Source organism: Papio anubis, chromosome 9 (assembly GCF_008728515.1).
Source record: "Papio anubis isolate 15944 chromosome 9, Panubis1.0, whole genome shotgun sequence".
Classification (NCBI taxonomy): Eukaryota; Metazoa; Chordata; class Mammalia; order Primates; family Cercopithecidae; genus Papio; species Papio anubis.
This window is the reverse complement of record NC_044984.1, coordinates 64,014,739-64,030,522: the sequence shown is the minus strand read 5'-3', so window position 1 is coordinate 64,030,522 and position 15,784 is coordinate 64,014,739. Positions and strand designations below refer to the sequence as shown.

The 15,784-nt window shown below is 39.9% G+C and overlaps 1 protein-coding gene across 4 annotated transcripts in view; it reads left to right on the top strand.

Annotated features, from left to right (window-relative positions):
• Positions 1-949: 949 nt before the first annotated feature.
• The window catches only part of BEST3 (bestrophin 3), a 56,306-nt gene continuing 41,471 nt past the window's right edge, over positions 950-15,784 (top strand). The window contains exons 1-4 of one of the 4 annotated variants that reach the window (XM_021922591.2): positions 950-1,338; positions 2,718-2,884; positions 6,061-6,155; positions 6,605-6,838. In XM_021922591.2, coding sequence (XP_021778283.2) covers positions 2,733-2,884; positions 6,061-6,155; positions 6,605-6,838 — 481 coding nt within the window. In that variant the 5' untranslated portion in view covers positions 950-1,338; positions 2,718-2,732. Of the gene's footprint in view, positions 6,156-6,604; positions 6,839-15,784 lie in introns of all 4 variants that reach the window. The other 3 variants (XM_031650618.1, XM_031650617.1, XM_021922593.2) reach the window with 3 other exon arrangements.

Genomic DNA, 15,784 nt, shown 5'->3' with positions numbered 1-15,784 from the left:
TGATGAATCTAGCCAGGTGCGTTGGCTCACGCCTGTAATCCCAGCACTTTGGGATGCTGAGGCAGGCGGATCACTTGAGGTCAGGAGTTCGAGACCAGCCTGTCCAACATGGTAAAGCCCCATCTCAACAAAAATATAAAAACTTAGCCAGGTGTGATGGTGTGCACCTGTAATCCCAGCTACTTGGGAGGCTGAGGCAGGAAAATCTCTTGAACCCGGGAGGCGAGGTTGCAGTGAGCCAAGATCATGCCACTGCACTCCAGCCTGGGAGACAGAGCGAGACTCTATCTCAAAAAAAAAAAAAAAAAAAAGTGATGAATCCATGTGTTATTATTTCCCAGTACACTAAGCCATCAATATATCATGATTCTCTATGTGCTCTCCTAACACACGAACACACACCACACACACTAACACATAATTGTTACTTTTAATTGAAGAACATTTTCAATACCTCTCAAGTGGGCAAAAATCCTGTTTATATTCTTGTCTGCTCCAGTTTTGGCTTCATAAGAATTTTTTTGTTTGTTTTTTGAGGCAGAGTCTCTCTCTCTGCCCAGGCTAGAGTGCAGTGGTATGATCTCAGATCGCTGCAGCCTCCACTTCCTGGGTTCCAGTGATTCTCCATCCTTAACCTCCCGAGTAGGTGGGATTATAGGAGCCCACCACCAGGCCCAGCTAATTTTTGTATTTTTAGTAGCGACGGGGTTTCACCATATTGGCCAGGCTGGTCTCGAACTCCTGATCTCAGGTGATCTGCCTGCCTTGGCCTCCCAAAGTGCTAGGATTACAGGTGTGAGCCTCCGCGTCCCAGCCCAGCTTTAAGAATTTAATCTTCATTTCAAGCACAAAAAGACCGTCTTTTTTTGGGGGGGGGGGGTGTTGGGGCCTCTTTTTTGAACTCTTTAGGGCCAAATGAACCTTTCTTCCTTGATCCCAGGGTGGAGTCAAAATGAATCTAACAGACAAATGGCCCAACATCCTTCATGTCACTGTCGACTTCTCATTCAAAGGGGTACTTGGGGCGGCAGGTGGAGTTATAATTATAGCCTAGAAAAAAGCAGCATCAGCAGCTGTCACTTCTGTTTGTTCCCAGCTATAACTGTCATCAGTGGGTAAATTGGCATAAACAGGCCTCCACAAGTGGAAAAACATTTAACCCCTGTACTTGTCACACTCTGGGTCCTCTCAGTGGCCAGAGAACAGAAAGAAAATCTGACTGTGCACGAGCGAAGGGTAACACCGGGCGTGCAGCACCGACCTGAAGGCGCCTCTTCAGGGGGAGCCCCAAATTTGAAGATTCTCTTTCCTGTCGGAGACTCCAAACCAAATAAATAGGTTAGTGCCTAGAGTAAACCTATGCATTTTAATTCTGACCTCTACTTGCTGTGATTTTCATTTTCCTGGCAGAGCTTAAAAAGAGTGAACTACTAAATGAAAGAAAGGAAAGTTATTTAAGGACTGTTATTTAAAATTACTGGGAATCCATGAGAACACATTATGAAATGGGCTTAATGTATTATGCTCCTCTCCCAATTTTGGCTGTATTCGCACTAGACAAATAGACAAGGTAAAGATGGAAAAATAAAACCGGTTTTGTGGCATGAGTCCCATCCTTTTGTAATGCCACTTACTTATGCCAAAATGCCCTCCCTTCTTTATTAAAATTCGTAATGTTGAAAGCTAAGTTTGTGATTTTAGAAAATGCTGTAAACGTAGCTCCAGAGTTTCATTTCCTTAGGGAAAATAGGCAAATCAGAGTTGAATTGTTTTTCCAACAATGAGTAAAGATAGAACATTTTCTTGTTTATGATAAAATGTGTGGTGTAGGTTACTTTACAAAAGAAATCTGCTACAGAATTTATTTTTTGTGTCTATTACAATTCTACCTAAAAGCTTCATGATTTCAGTCTAAGTAGCTCTGTAAGACTCTCCTCATAGATCCTTTTGAGAAAAGTAAGATTTTAAATAAATCGAATTTTATTTGCATATGTTCTATCTTAGCCAGAAATTGAGCAGGATTTAGCTTTGCGCTGTCTGTTTCAAAACCTGAATATTTAATATATTGGTGAAAAGTGGTGGAATTCCAAAGAACTCACTGAAAACAAGGCTTTGGGGCCCAGTGCTCATACTAACCACATTCATGAAATGGACTCAAGTAGAAAGAGTGATAAATAATAACCTCATTTTGTTCAGTTCAAAAGAGAATGTGAACCATCCCTAAGCGTTTATGTACAACCTTTCATGAGGAAAGTGCACCATTCTTATTTATCATTATAACCCAACTCTTTGGCTACCTTTTGAAATGCAATGAGTGCTAACGATGTACTTGGACCTCCACTAGAGAGACATCTACATGCAACCAAACCCACCAAAAGTGCCCCATCAATTAAATTCCCATGAGGGCCTTGTTTGTCTCATTTGTTCATTCAAATATATATTGACCAATGGCTATATAATCTAAAAATAATATTTAACAGTTAAGGCAAGTTTAGGATGTCTAATATTACTCTTCCCAGAGACTCCTGTCCTCCTGCTTTCTGCTAAACTGAGATAATGGTTATCTGAAAGTTCCAAATTATAGAAACTAAGAAAGACAAAAAAGAGATATAGCTGACTAGTTGCTGGCTTGAATTTCCTTGATATACAGACATACAGATTTACGCCCTATTTTAAACATTTCTTTTTACTTGTGTTTTGTCTTCTTGCTCTTCTAGAAAAAACTATCCAAGATGACTGTCACTTACTCCAGTAAAGTAGCAAATGCAACTTTTTTTGGATTTCATAGGTTACTCTTCAAGTGGAGAGGCAGCATCTACAAACTACTGTACAGGGAATTTATTGTTTTTGCTGTTCTTTATACAGCAATAAGTTTGGTGTACAGGTACTTTTCTTTGCATGTCTCTTTAAATGGCCATCAGATATTGTATAAGAATACAGTCTCAAAAATCTGAACCTTTTGATCGCCACTGACTTTGCGTTATGTAACTCCTTTTTTGCATGAGCCTCTCTTTTGTCTTCTTCCCCTCAGGACAGATTTTAATCCACCACTAACCATTGTTAGGATGTAAAATAGACCCTCACTGTAAGATTCAAGTGGCCTTCATTCCAGCCCCAGTTGTGCCTCAAGGCTGTTGCAATAGGCATAAAATGGAAGGATTACCCTTAGATCCTTACTATGTGAAGATTTTTGAATGGGCAAAGTCCACAGACAATAATTACTTGTGCTTCTGTCGACTTGTCATTCATAGTTGATGATTTGACAGCTTGTAGCAACTACCTATATAATCAACATGTTCATGATTGGTGTATGTCAGGCAAAAGCTTTCCTTCTTTTTGCCTGGAATGAAAATATCTTATCCAGGATGATGCCTGCCACACTTAACAGTACCTCAACTAAAGCAAAGGCCTGTAGACTAATTTATTTTCTTTCTGTTTTCTGAGTTGAGGGCATGTTATGTTTACAAAAGAAGGTGCTTATTCTTTATAACATTACAACCTATGCCTGTCAGATTGACAGGAAATTTGAGCAATATCAAGTCCAAGAAATACTTTTATGATGAAAAATTATAGACTTAATAAAATTTCATCAGTATGATAAAAGGGAAGACTTACGAGATTTTAAAGCTTTTTAAATTAACATCAAATGCATAAATTTCTTCTCTGGAAGAAGCTAAAACTTAAAACAGGAAAGCTAAAGGTTTTTGAGGCTGTATTTCCGTTTTTTCTATGTACATCATTTGTTATTTTTCTTCTGCATACAGATAAACAAATTTGTGTTTCATTGCTCTCACATTCTTCCTTGTAGCAACAGAATCTCCTTTGGAAAAGAGGGATATTAATTTAGTTGGCTGATAATTATTAAAAGTAAAATAGGTAGAGCTATTTTTCCATATGTCAAAACAACCCTTCCAAGCAAGTGTATGCATTGGTATATATTTTGACAAAATATTTTTAGAGGGAAAGTCTTGTTAACAACCTCTAATAATTTTTCAGACATGTCATATAATATGATATTATTTTGGCAATTTAGGTGTGTATCACCTAAGCCTTCGGAATATGAAATGGTAGAAGATACAATGGTGTTTTGTGATAATTATCTCATTAGTTCATTTTTACTAATGTGAATTTATTGCTGCTACTGCTGCTAAGAATAGAACAGAATAGCCCTTAGCACAGTTGCAGTGTAGCTAGAAATGTTCCTTGGGGCCTCAACTTTTGTTCCAATATCATACTTATACCCCATAAAATTTTATGTGTATATTTCTTCTGAAGCAGAGTGCTTACATTTATAACAAAAATTATCAGTTCAAGTCATCCTTAAATTTTTAAAGTTTAATTGTAATACCTTATTAAAATAGATCCTTCTGTCTTAATCAAATGTATACCAAGGACTGTAGGATGAGTTTGTCAAGAAGGTCAAACATCTCTGTACAAAAAAAATAAATGTAGTTTCATTCTCTGAGTCTTTATTAGCTCTATTATAAGTAAATAATTATTCCTAACAAAAGTTATAAGGAAGAACCAGATTCATTAATTTGATTACATTTCTTTCTATTTTTGGAGGAATTTGACAAAATTTCTGAAATACTTTCTAGCTATTAAAATTTCTACATCTATTAGCCAAATATTTTTTCTTTGGCCAACTACTAATACCAACCATTTTATTATTGACTAAGTATGAGGCAATTTGTTAAGTGGTTATATATATGTGTATATATATTATTTAATCTTTACAATACCCCATATATGGATATTTTTATCCCCACTTACAGATGAGAAAACTGAGACTCAGAGAGATTTTAAAATATGCTCAAAGTCCAAATTCATAAGTGTCAGACTTGGGATTAAAATCTGGCTTTGACCTTAAAAAAGGTCTATGCTTTCCACATTTAAATCCTCTTTGACCATGTCTATTTGAACATCAGAAACCATTCTGGCTGTAATTTGTCATCAGCATAACCCTGAAAGACCTCTGCAACAATCTGGTACCTCTCCCCTCAGCTTTCCCTGACTTAAGTAATTCTAACACCTCTTCCAAAGCTGGGGCAGGAACTCCGAACTCACCTTGTACCCCACACACCTTCTTTGTCAGGACCAGTTCCCAACAGCTTTCTATCTGCAATCTAATTAGTTGCTTACTATTATCTTATTATCCCTTTGCTTCCTTTATCAAAGTTCTACTGACCCAAATGAGCCTTTGATGCTTGTTATAATGGATCTTTCCTTGAGTTCCTTCTTCCTTTGGAACAGCTACACTCATCGATTTATTCGAATTCATCTGTTTGGCTTTCCTTCCTGTATTTTGATCATTATTATTAGTTTGCCTTAAAACATTTCTTCAGACTCTAAATCTCTTCCCTATAATGTAAATATCAATAATGGTCTCACTAAGTGCACTTAAGTTTAACGATACCAGAAAATGGGGTTTGGGCAGGATGGGTTAGATCTATAATATAAATTTTGAGAGAGTGACTCAATTTAATAATGAAAGTTTTCATTTTTCATTGTTAAATTTGTTTTAGACTCCAAACAATTCTGGGCTTTAAAATGAACGGGTATAATAAAATCCCTTGAAGTATAACACATGATAATCAAGAATGTGCTAAGTAGCATATTCAGGGGAAAGATCAAGGTGTCAAATTCAGTGTTATTATTGAACAATTACTTAATAATGCTAATTCATATTTAATCAATAATACACTCTTCTTAAGGTATTCCTGATGAATAATTGAAAACTGAACTATTTTGTAACATACCTTGCTCTAAATCCAATGAATCAATCATATAAAACTTTTAAAATATAAAATTTTTAGAATAAAATGATTAATTAATCCCACTATTTAATAGCCAATCATGTTTACAAAATGTTAGCACTTGAAACATTAAGCAATTGAAAAGTTTTCAAGACACATCAGCTTAAGAAAAAAGGAAAAAATTATTGCTCCTTCAAAAATAAAACAGATTATTTGTGCTTAATTGTTTGCACTTAATGTCACTTGCAAAGCAGGTGCAGAAGTATAATATCATAAAGGGCTGTGCATTTTATTTTTGCTCCAGATTGTTACTTACAGGAGCCCAAAAACGTTACTTTGAAAAATTATCAATTTACTGTGACAGATATGCTGAACAAATTCCAGTAACCTTTGTGCTTGGTAAGTATAGGTCACACGCAGATTGCAGCCACACAGCTGTCTCCGTTACGATGACACCGATGACTCTGCATGGGAGTGTTTCCAAGCTGAGAGGCATGCCTGAAAAGCCACCGCTTGCAGTAGAACCAGAATCATCCATAAGGTTTGCCTTCACGGCTGCTTTTGCTAAATTAACGCCAAACAAGTTTGAGAAAATAATCTGCTATTGGACATTTAAGCTTTCTCTTCACTAACTCTCCAATATTTGAGATCTAATACCCACTTACAGGGTGCTTAGGCATTGCCAGGCACAAATGACATTTTTTTCTGGAAGGCAAAATCAGAAGATATGGATAATAACATATTTTTGTCCTCCAACCTCTAAAAAGGCTAAAATTCAGCTAAAAGCATCAGTGTCACCAACGTGTCTGCTGTAAGAAACTGCTTTATAATTTCCTGTTATTCTACAGGGTTTTATGTTACTCTGGTAGTAAACCGATGGTGGAACCAGTTTGTGAATTTGCCCTGGCCAGACAGGCTAATGTTCCTCATCTCCAGCAGTGTTCATGGAAGCGACGAGCACGGGCGCCTGCTTAGAAGGACGCTGATGCGTTACGTCAATCTCACCTCCCTGCTCATCTTTCGCTCGGTGAGCACTGCTGTGTACAAAAGGTTTCCAACAATGGACCACGTGGTTGAAGCAGGTACTACGAATGGCTTTTCCTTCACTAGTCTTTCTCAGCTGAGACAGGACCTCCAGAATTCCTTTGAAAATTCCTTATGTTTGTTTATTCACTCAAGAAACATTTAGTGGTTGGGCACAGTGACTCACGCCTGTAATCCAGCACTTTGGAAGGTCAAGGTGGGTAGATCACCTGAGGTCAGGAGTTTGAGACCAACCTGGCCAGCATGGCGAAACCCCATCTCTACTAAAAATAGAAAAAATTAGCCGGCCGTGGTGGCATGTGCCTGTAATCCCAGCTACTGGGGAGGCTGAGGCACGAGAATCACTTGAACCCAGGAGGCGGAGGCAGAGGTTGCAGTGACCCGAGATTGCAGCACTGCATTTCAGCCTGGGCCACAAAGTCAGACCCTGTGTCAAAAAAAAAAAAAAAAAAAAAAAGAGAGAGAGACAGAGAAAGAAAGAAAAGGAAAGAAAAGAAAAAAGATAAAGAAACATTTATTGATTTCCTACTATGTGCCAGAAGCAAACTAAGAGACAAAGATGAATAAGACGTGATTCCTGCCCTCAAGTTTACTTCAGAGGTAGGGGAGAGAAAGTGGCAGATAGTAACGTTGCCTTAAGGTAAACATAATAATTATCATATTTATTTAAACAATCTGGCTGGGGGAGCTCTTTGGGAGGCCCAGGCGGGTGGATCACCTAAGTTCAGGAGTTCCAGATGAGCCTGGCCAACATGGCGAAACCCCGTCTCTACTAAAAATACAATAATTAGCTGGGTGTGCTGGCTCACGCCTGTAATTCCAGCTACTCAGTAGGCTGAGGCAGGAGAATCGCTTGAACCTGGGAAGTGGAGGTTGCAATGAGTCGAGATCGTGCCATTGCATTCCACCCTGGGCAACAAGGTCCCCATCAGTCCCCAAAAAATAAAAAAATAAAAATAATCTGTCATATTAACTTACAGTTTTCTAGCACTATACGGTTTTGTCTCCTTTATAGTTATTTCGTTTGGACCTCAAGAAAACATGAAAAAGGTAGAAAATAGATTCAGAAAGGTTACAACCTGCGCTGAATTACACAGCTGATCAGTGGAAAGTCCAGAATTAAAATTTACGCTCCAAACTCCTAAGTTAATACTTTCTAATAGATTCTGGTAGGAACCGGCAATGTCAATTTCATCTAGGCAGACACTGAGAGGTGATAGTCAAAAGCTGTTTTAGTGTGGACCTCTTGTCTCTTGTGCCTCAAAGGAGATGTAAATAGTTAAAGGATGATTCTCTTTGGTGTGTAAATATTTAGCAAAGAAGCTGTTAAGTCAGCCTTCGATAGGGCGAGGATTAAATGGATAATTCTCCGCACGTATGGATAAGAACCGTGAGGTGATTCTGCCTTTACATTGAGTCCAGTCTCACATTAGTTTGCAGTATTTAGTCTCCTTTCCTGAAATGTCCTGGAAAATAGATATTTTCGGATAATAGTTTTTGTTTGTTTTGGAGTTTTTGTTGGCTTTTTTTGTTGTTGTTTTTGTTTTGCCTTCTTAAACGGCTAATATAGATAGTGACTACTGAAGTCAAAATAAAACTGTAGAGATGAATGTCTACATTTCACATTTTATTCGAGAAGAAAGAACTCCAGTTTGAGGCATACACACAGACCAGATGGTATTCAGTACGTCCAAAATACAAAGAGAAGTTTGGAGGTTTTATAAAAAGACAGAAATGTTACATATTGCTCTTTGAGAAAGTTCATTGGCACTAGTAAGTTTCTGGGGAGCTGGCAAGTTTTGACTGGTGAGTGATGGAGGTGGGTAAAATTAGTCTTCAAGTTGCAGCAGATCATTTCAGCAACTCTAAAATTGGTTTCAGGTAATAGCAGGCAGTTTCAGCAACCAGGCCTGCAGAAAATTACTTTGTGTCTCGGCTGCTTTTTTTTTTTTTTTTTTTTTTGAGACAGAGTCTTGCTCTGTGGCCAGGCTGGAGTGAAGTGGCGCGATCTTGGCTCACTGCAATCTCTGCCTCCTGGGTTCAAGCAATTCCCCTGCCTCAGCCTCCCAAGCAGCTGGGACTACAGGTGCACACCACCACACCGGGCTAAGTTTTTGTATTTTAGTAGAGATGGGTTTCACCATGTTGGCAGAATGGTCTCAATCTCTTGACCTAGTGATCCACCCACCTCGGCCTCCTAAAGTGCTGGGATTACAGGTGTGATGCCCGGCCTCAACTGCTTTTTCCTGATGGCTTCTTGACTCTGTTTTATTGGGTATGACAAGAATGACCCAATTCTATTATCAACTTTCACAATGATTAAGAACACGAAGTAAGGGTTTGAAACCTTATCTCACAGCTTACTAGCTGCATGACTTTGTCTGAGGTAGTTAACCATTCTGTTCCTTAGTTTCCTAATCCATAAAATGGACTTAAAGTAACTTATAATAGCACCTACCTCATATACCCCATAGGCTTGTTATGAGGATTTAAAAAGTTCATATTTGCAAAATGTTTAGAGCATTGCTGGCACACAGTAAGTGCTGCATGATTTCTTGCCATTGTAATGAAATTATATCTCGAACAACAGCACAACGTAGCACTCTAGCCACTTTAGAAGAGGTTGCGAATGTCAAGGTGGAAATAAGGCAGAAGGGGTGTAGGTGACATTGTTAGAGATGCAGAGTGAGATGTGAGAAAGTAATGGGTGCGAGGAGCTGGTTAAGGGGGATTCAGGGGGAAGGTCTGAAGGCCTGGCACATGCACAGGTATATGATAATATAAAATCAGTAGGAACTTTAAAAAAAATTAATTGCCATCCTTCCTCCAAATATGAAAGTAGAATACTGTTTCAGAATGACCCAGTTAAAAATACTACTAGACAACTCAATTTTATCTTACCTTAATGTCTCCAGGAACAAATAGATTAAGAATTACCACCTCTAAGAAAGACCTAAAAACGAACAAGAAATGTATGACCTATTCCAAGTCGCTGAGCTAAAGTTTACTTGGATGAACAGAGGTGATATTTCTCCAGTTCTGACGCATCCTTGAAATGAAGAGAGTGCATTCTGACGGGAATCAGATGCCGGGTCCAATCCTCAAAGCAAATCTCATCTTAGTGTCACCTTCATATTAAAAGCACATGGGGAAGAAGCCAGGTTGGCTGGCAATGGAGAGGTCTCTGGGGCCTCTGGTCAGACATGAGCTCAGAGGACTGAGCTGTGCTCAGGTCTGAGGGGCAAGTAGATATAGGGAGGCAAATAGGAAAATGACGTGATTTCATTTCCTTTGAGTGTATTCTTCAGAATACCAAGGCCCATTCCCTCTCAAACTTGTACAGATGTCTGCCACGTACTTGCACTCTGACTTCTCCCTTTCCAAGGCATGTGGAATACTGAAATACTTCTATCTCTTCAGCTACCAATGTTTCTGCCATTCCAAGGGAATCTCAAAATGAGTCCTTCACTTCTGGATGTACATTTAAACTAGTCTCTAGGAGTGGTTCACAGACCCACAGGCCCTCTACATCTTGAATAACTTGAGTTTATGTATTTAAAATGTATATTCCTGGGTCCTACCCATGTCAGGCCCTCTGAATTATTATAGAACCTAATAGAACCTTTGGATGTACGGCCTAGGAATCTGCAGTGAAACATGCTCCTGTGTTGGTTTTTTTAGTACCCCAAAGCTTGAGAAGTATTGCATCTTTTCTGGGATGCTTACTTTTTAAATCCTTTTTCTCACTCCTGGGCCAAAAGGCTTTGGCAACCACCAACTCAACGATAATAAAGCAGCAGCAATTAAGAAAGGATGGATTGGAGGTTTCAGCTTGAGGTTCCTGAATTACAAAGAAGAGCTTTGAGGAAGCAGGCTGGTGGGAGGGAGGCTACTGTATAAGGGATTTGAATTCCACCTGCTTGGATGTAACAAGCATTGTTCTGATTTAAACTTTTTGGTTGGTCTGTCTGAAGTGGATGAAGGGAGAAGAGAACTGACAGAGGAGCTCTGATGTGGTGAAAGCCTTTCCAAGGGTCCTGTGACACGATCAACGATTATCTCAGTGAGAAGGTCCCAGTTGCTCTCATTAATTCCTACGTATGTTCTCAAAAGGCAGAAAAGGGGTAGTGGGTACAGCTAGTCCCCAGAAGAATATATTGTGCTTCTGGTAAGTAATTTTGAAGATAACTACTGTCCTCTCCTGATGCTTGTAAATACTGGATAAGATGTTTTGATTTAGTATGAGACCATACTATACGCATGCATTGTGTGTTACGCAGCAGGGCAAAGGTTCCAAGCCACTATCCTCTAAGCCAGGAGAGACGCTTCAGAGGCCTGTCTTACTGGCTGCCCCAGGCCGGCACCCCCTGTCACCGGCAGTGCTGACTCATTGAACTTCCTGCTGCTTTCCCCAGCAGAGAGGGCTGACTCAGAGTCTACACATGGGGTCCACTTCCAAGTTCTTCCAACTGGGCATATGCCTCCGCCACTCTCTGACTGTCCTTTGCCTGTGCCAAGGTTTCTGGGAAGAACAGGAAGTTCAGGGATGGCGGAAAATGTTTGGCAGATCCCCTGAGTCCAAAGCCAGGGCACCTGCTCCTGCCTGAGGGCAGAGAGGACTGGTAAGAAAAGCACTGAGGGCCCCAAAGGGGTGGAGACAAGGTTAAGGGCATGAAGGACCTTCTTGTCAGTTGAATTCTCTACATAAAATCACCTGTAAGAGAAAGTACATGTTCTCACACTTCAGGGTGCATTAGATATTGTTAAAATCAATATTGCTCAAAATTTGGATCCCATGATATCACTCCCAGAGATTCTGACTCAGTAGGTCTGGAATGGGCTCCAGGAATCCGTGTGTTGAACAAACTCCTGGAGACTCTGAGGCTGGTGGTCCCTGGCTTACGCTCTGGGAAGCAATGGGCTTTGAGGCAATCGGTTTCCCTCCAGCTTCTCTTTCTTCTGCGAGGGTTTTTGCCTACATAGATTCAGTGCTGGACAGAAGGAAATAATCGAGAGGGCCAAGAGTGAGGACCAGCACCTCCTTCTGAAGCATCTGGCAATTCCTTGGCTGGAGCTAGACGAGCTAGGTCACATACCTGCTCATCCTTGAACTTTCCTTGCTTTTAAGTTGGACAGTCAGGTTACATTATTCTGAAAAATAAAAAGACCAAAATGCATGCTGCTGGGGAAATATATATAATTTGATGCTACAGGTTAAATTTCTCAAATTAAAAATAAAGTTTTTATTTCTGCTTATATGAAAAAAAAATACAACAGTAGAATTCAGAATAATGTCTATTATGCTGAAAAGTCCCTGAACTGGTCTGTGATCAATTATTTATCAGAGATACTGCAACAGCCTCTGTTACTTTTGCCTATTGGCTACAAATCTGCTCTGGAAAATTCCAGTCATTCCAATCACCTGCCCTGGGAGATGTCACTCATTCGAAGTCAAGTCAGACGCACAATTCCAGATCTTGGCTGAGTCAAGTGATGACCTTAGTTGTGTGCATATAGTATGGTCTCATACTGAATCAAAACATCTTATCTAGTATTTACAAGTATCAGGAGAGGAAAGTAGTCATCTTCAAAATTACTTACCAGAAGCACAATGATACATAATAGGAAATTATATACGTTCCTCTTAAAGAAACATTACCAAGCTGATGCTAGATCTATTACGCCTTTGCTCATGCAACAAAGGTTTATTGTGTGTACAATATATCCCAGGCACTGTGCTGGGCACTGGGAATACCCTTATAAGCAGAACAAATATGGTCCCCATCCTCATGGATTAGTAAAGTTTACTACAAATCTTATCTTAAATTAATCATTGTCGTAAACAAGCACAAATGTATTTACAGTTAAACTTTACATCTCTGCATTGCAGTTCTCTCTCTCTAAAATAAATAGTTTCTGTCTGTATTTAGTAGTTCATAAGAGTAGTTACAAGACAGTAGCCTCTGAGGAAAAAACACCCTTTAATTTTCTTAAAGCCTTGGAGTCTTTTTTTTTTTTTTGGAGACAGGTTCTCATTCAGTTGCCCAAGCTGGAGTGCAGTAGCACGGTCATAGCTTACAGTAACCTCAAACTTCTGGGCTCAAGCCATCCTCCTGCCTCAGCCTTTTGAGCAACTAGGACTACAGATGTGCACCACTGTGCCTGACCAATTTATTTGTTTATTTATTTTAATTCTTTTTTTTGATATGGAGTCTCACTATATTGCCTATGCTGGTCTTGAACTCCTGGCCTCAAGCAATCCTCCCACCAAGGCCTCCCAAAGGGCTGGGATTTCTGGCGTGAGCCACCACACCTGGCCTGCCCTGGAATCTTAATGTAAAGTTTCTTGACTGTCTTCTCTGACTACAGGGAGTCTAATGAGACGCCACTGGAATTGTTAGTGACACTTACGGTTAACAGACATTAATATAACCAAGCAAGCCACCAGTTGTCAATGGATGTTGAGATAAAAGTTCTAACTTCAGATGCTCTGGCTATAAGGCTAGCCCTATAACTGGAACTCAGGTCTGGGTCACTTACTGCTTAAAAGCCAAACAACTCAAGAACTTTGGTAAAAGGAATGTTAGCTTTATTCGAGAAGTCAGTAACCAGGGGAAGGCAGTGAACTAGGGTTGAAAGGCCACCTTTCAGAATTGTGCCTCTAGGTAAAGAGTTTTTAAGGGGAATTAAGAGAAATGAAGATCAAAACCGTCTTGTGAAATGTAAGCAGTTTCAGTCAGCTGGGCAGTTAATCATTGCTTTCTTGGTGAAAGTTTTGTGACATTCTGCAGGTGCCATCAGCCTATTCTTACAGGCTAGTCAGCCCATTCCCAGAGCTGTTGGTCAATGTATTTTCTTTTTCTTTCTTTCCTTTCTCTCTCTTTCTCTCTCTTCCTTCCTCCCTCCCTCCCTCCCTCCCTTCCTCCCTCCCTTCCTCCCTTCTTTCTTTCTCTCTCTCTCTCTTTCTTTCTTTCTTTCTTCCTTTCTTTCTTTCTTTCTCTTTCTCTCTCTCTCTCTCTCTCTCTCTCTCTTTCTTTCTCTCCACAGAATCTTGCTGTGTTGCCCAGGCTGGAGTGTAGTGTTGCAGTCCTGGCTCACTGCAACCTCTGCCTCCCCAGTTCAAGTGCTTCTCCTGCCTCAGCTGCCCAAGTAGCTGGGATTACAGGCACATGCCACTACACCCAGCTAATTTTTGTATTTTTAGTAGAGACAGGGTTTCACCATGTTGGCCAGGCTGGTCTCGAACTCCTGGCCTCAAGTGATCCCCCACCTCGGCCTCTCAAAGTGCTGGGATTATAGGCGTGAGCCACCGAGCCCAGCCAGAATATTTTATTTTATCTCTGTTGAAGGTTCTGTTTTCTTGAGGCTGTTTTTTGGGACTAATCTACAAACTCAAGGAAAACAATAATATTATTCAAACAAGCAAGCTTTTCTCTAACATGGAATTAATACTGTTAGAACCACATTTGCGTTTCTGGCACAGATAGATCATTTAATCTGTGATCTTCTCTTCTCTCACTAAGTAAACTAAAATGACTTTTGTATAACATATTATGTAACATTCACAAAATTAATTGAATCTGGTATAACATTTCTGCCCCGGGTGGCTGTTTTTTGTTTTTTGTTTTTTGTTTTTTCCCTGATGCATTACACAGCTCTGGGGCTCCTTGGTCTCTGACTCTCCACTGCCTTGTGTTATAAGAATGAGAGCCAAGGGAATGGTGGTATTCACAGCTGTGCCAGTTTTTCCTCTGTTGGCTGAACTTTTAGAGGCTGAGTAAGTCACCCCTCTGTAGTCTCACATGATGAGGTCGGAACAGACAGAATGTCATCCTGTGAGTGAAACTTGAATCACCTATGTGTACTTGCTCTGCACATGAGAGAAAGTGCATGCAGAACTAGCCCTTCTTGGATTAATAGCATGGATAGTCTCGGTGGGTCAGTGTTTGAAGGTTCCCCCACATTTCTGTTTTAGGAGTTAAGTAAAAGTTATCCACTCAGTGTTTCTCAAAGTATGGTTGCAGACCACATTCACCGAATTAGCAAGGGTGCTTCTTTAAACCGCAGGTTCCTAGGCAACCTAGGGAATCAGATCTAGGGCTTAGGACCTAGAAATTGACATTTTAAACAGGCTCCCTAGAAGCACTGCAGATGTTTGACCCAGACTGAGAAGGCTGAAATGATCAACATGAGGGCAGTTGTTCAGCCTAAACTTTGCTGCATGTTGGAATCTCTGGTGATCTTTTAAAAATTCAGATGCCTGACTCCCATTCTCAGATATTAGGATTCATTAGGTATGTAGAGCAACCTGGGCATCAGGATTTTTCAAAACTCCCCAGACCATTGTAATGTATAGCAGAGTTTAGGAACAGCTGCACTAGAACACATCAATTAATTCCTCCAATTTCATCTGCAAATTGCCTCAGATCTATTCTACCCAGGGCAAATAAAATTCTGGGCCACTATGCAGATGAGGATTTAAAAGCACTGATTTCTTTGTATGTTATTTCTTGTGTGTGATTATGGAGAAGGCAGTGAATTACCAAATGGGATACTAATTTAGGGACAAGGATATGGGTAACTAGAGATTTGCTCATATCAATATAATAGAGGAGTGTCTGTCTCTGTTCCTTACTGCTACTCCCAGAAACTGATTTTACTCCACTGTATCCTATTTCAGACTTTTCCAGCTATGGTTTGTAACTCATTATGGGATTCTTAAATCAGGTTAATGGCTTGTAACCAGCATTTTTAGTGGAATGGAATGGAGAAGAATAGAATAGAATAGAATAGCAGAAAGCACATCATGCGCATGCGGCAGGGCTAATAACTGTTTCGTGAACAACATATATCTTACTGTGGTTCATGGTAAACAAACAAACAAACAAAAAACCTGGTTGGCATCCTGCCCTGCATGATGTTGTTGCAATGTGATTTCATTCCTCTCTCAATCTCATTTTGCTCCCCCCTTGATTTTCCCAATT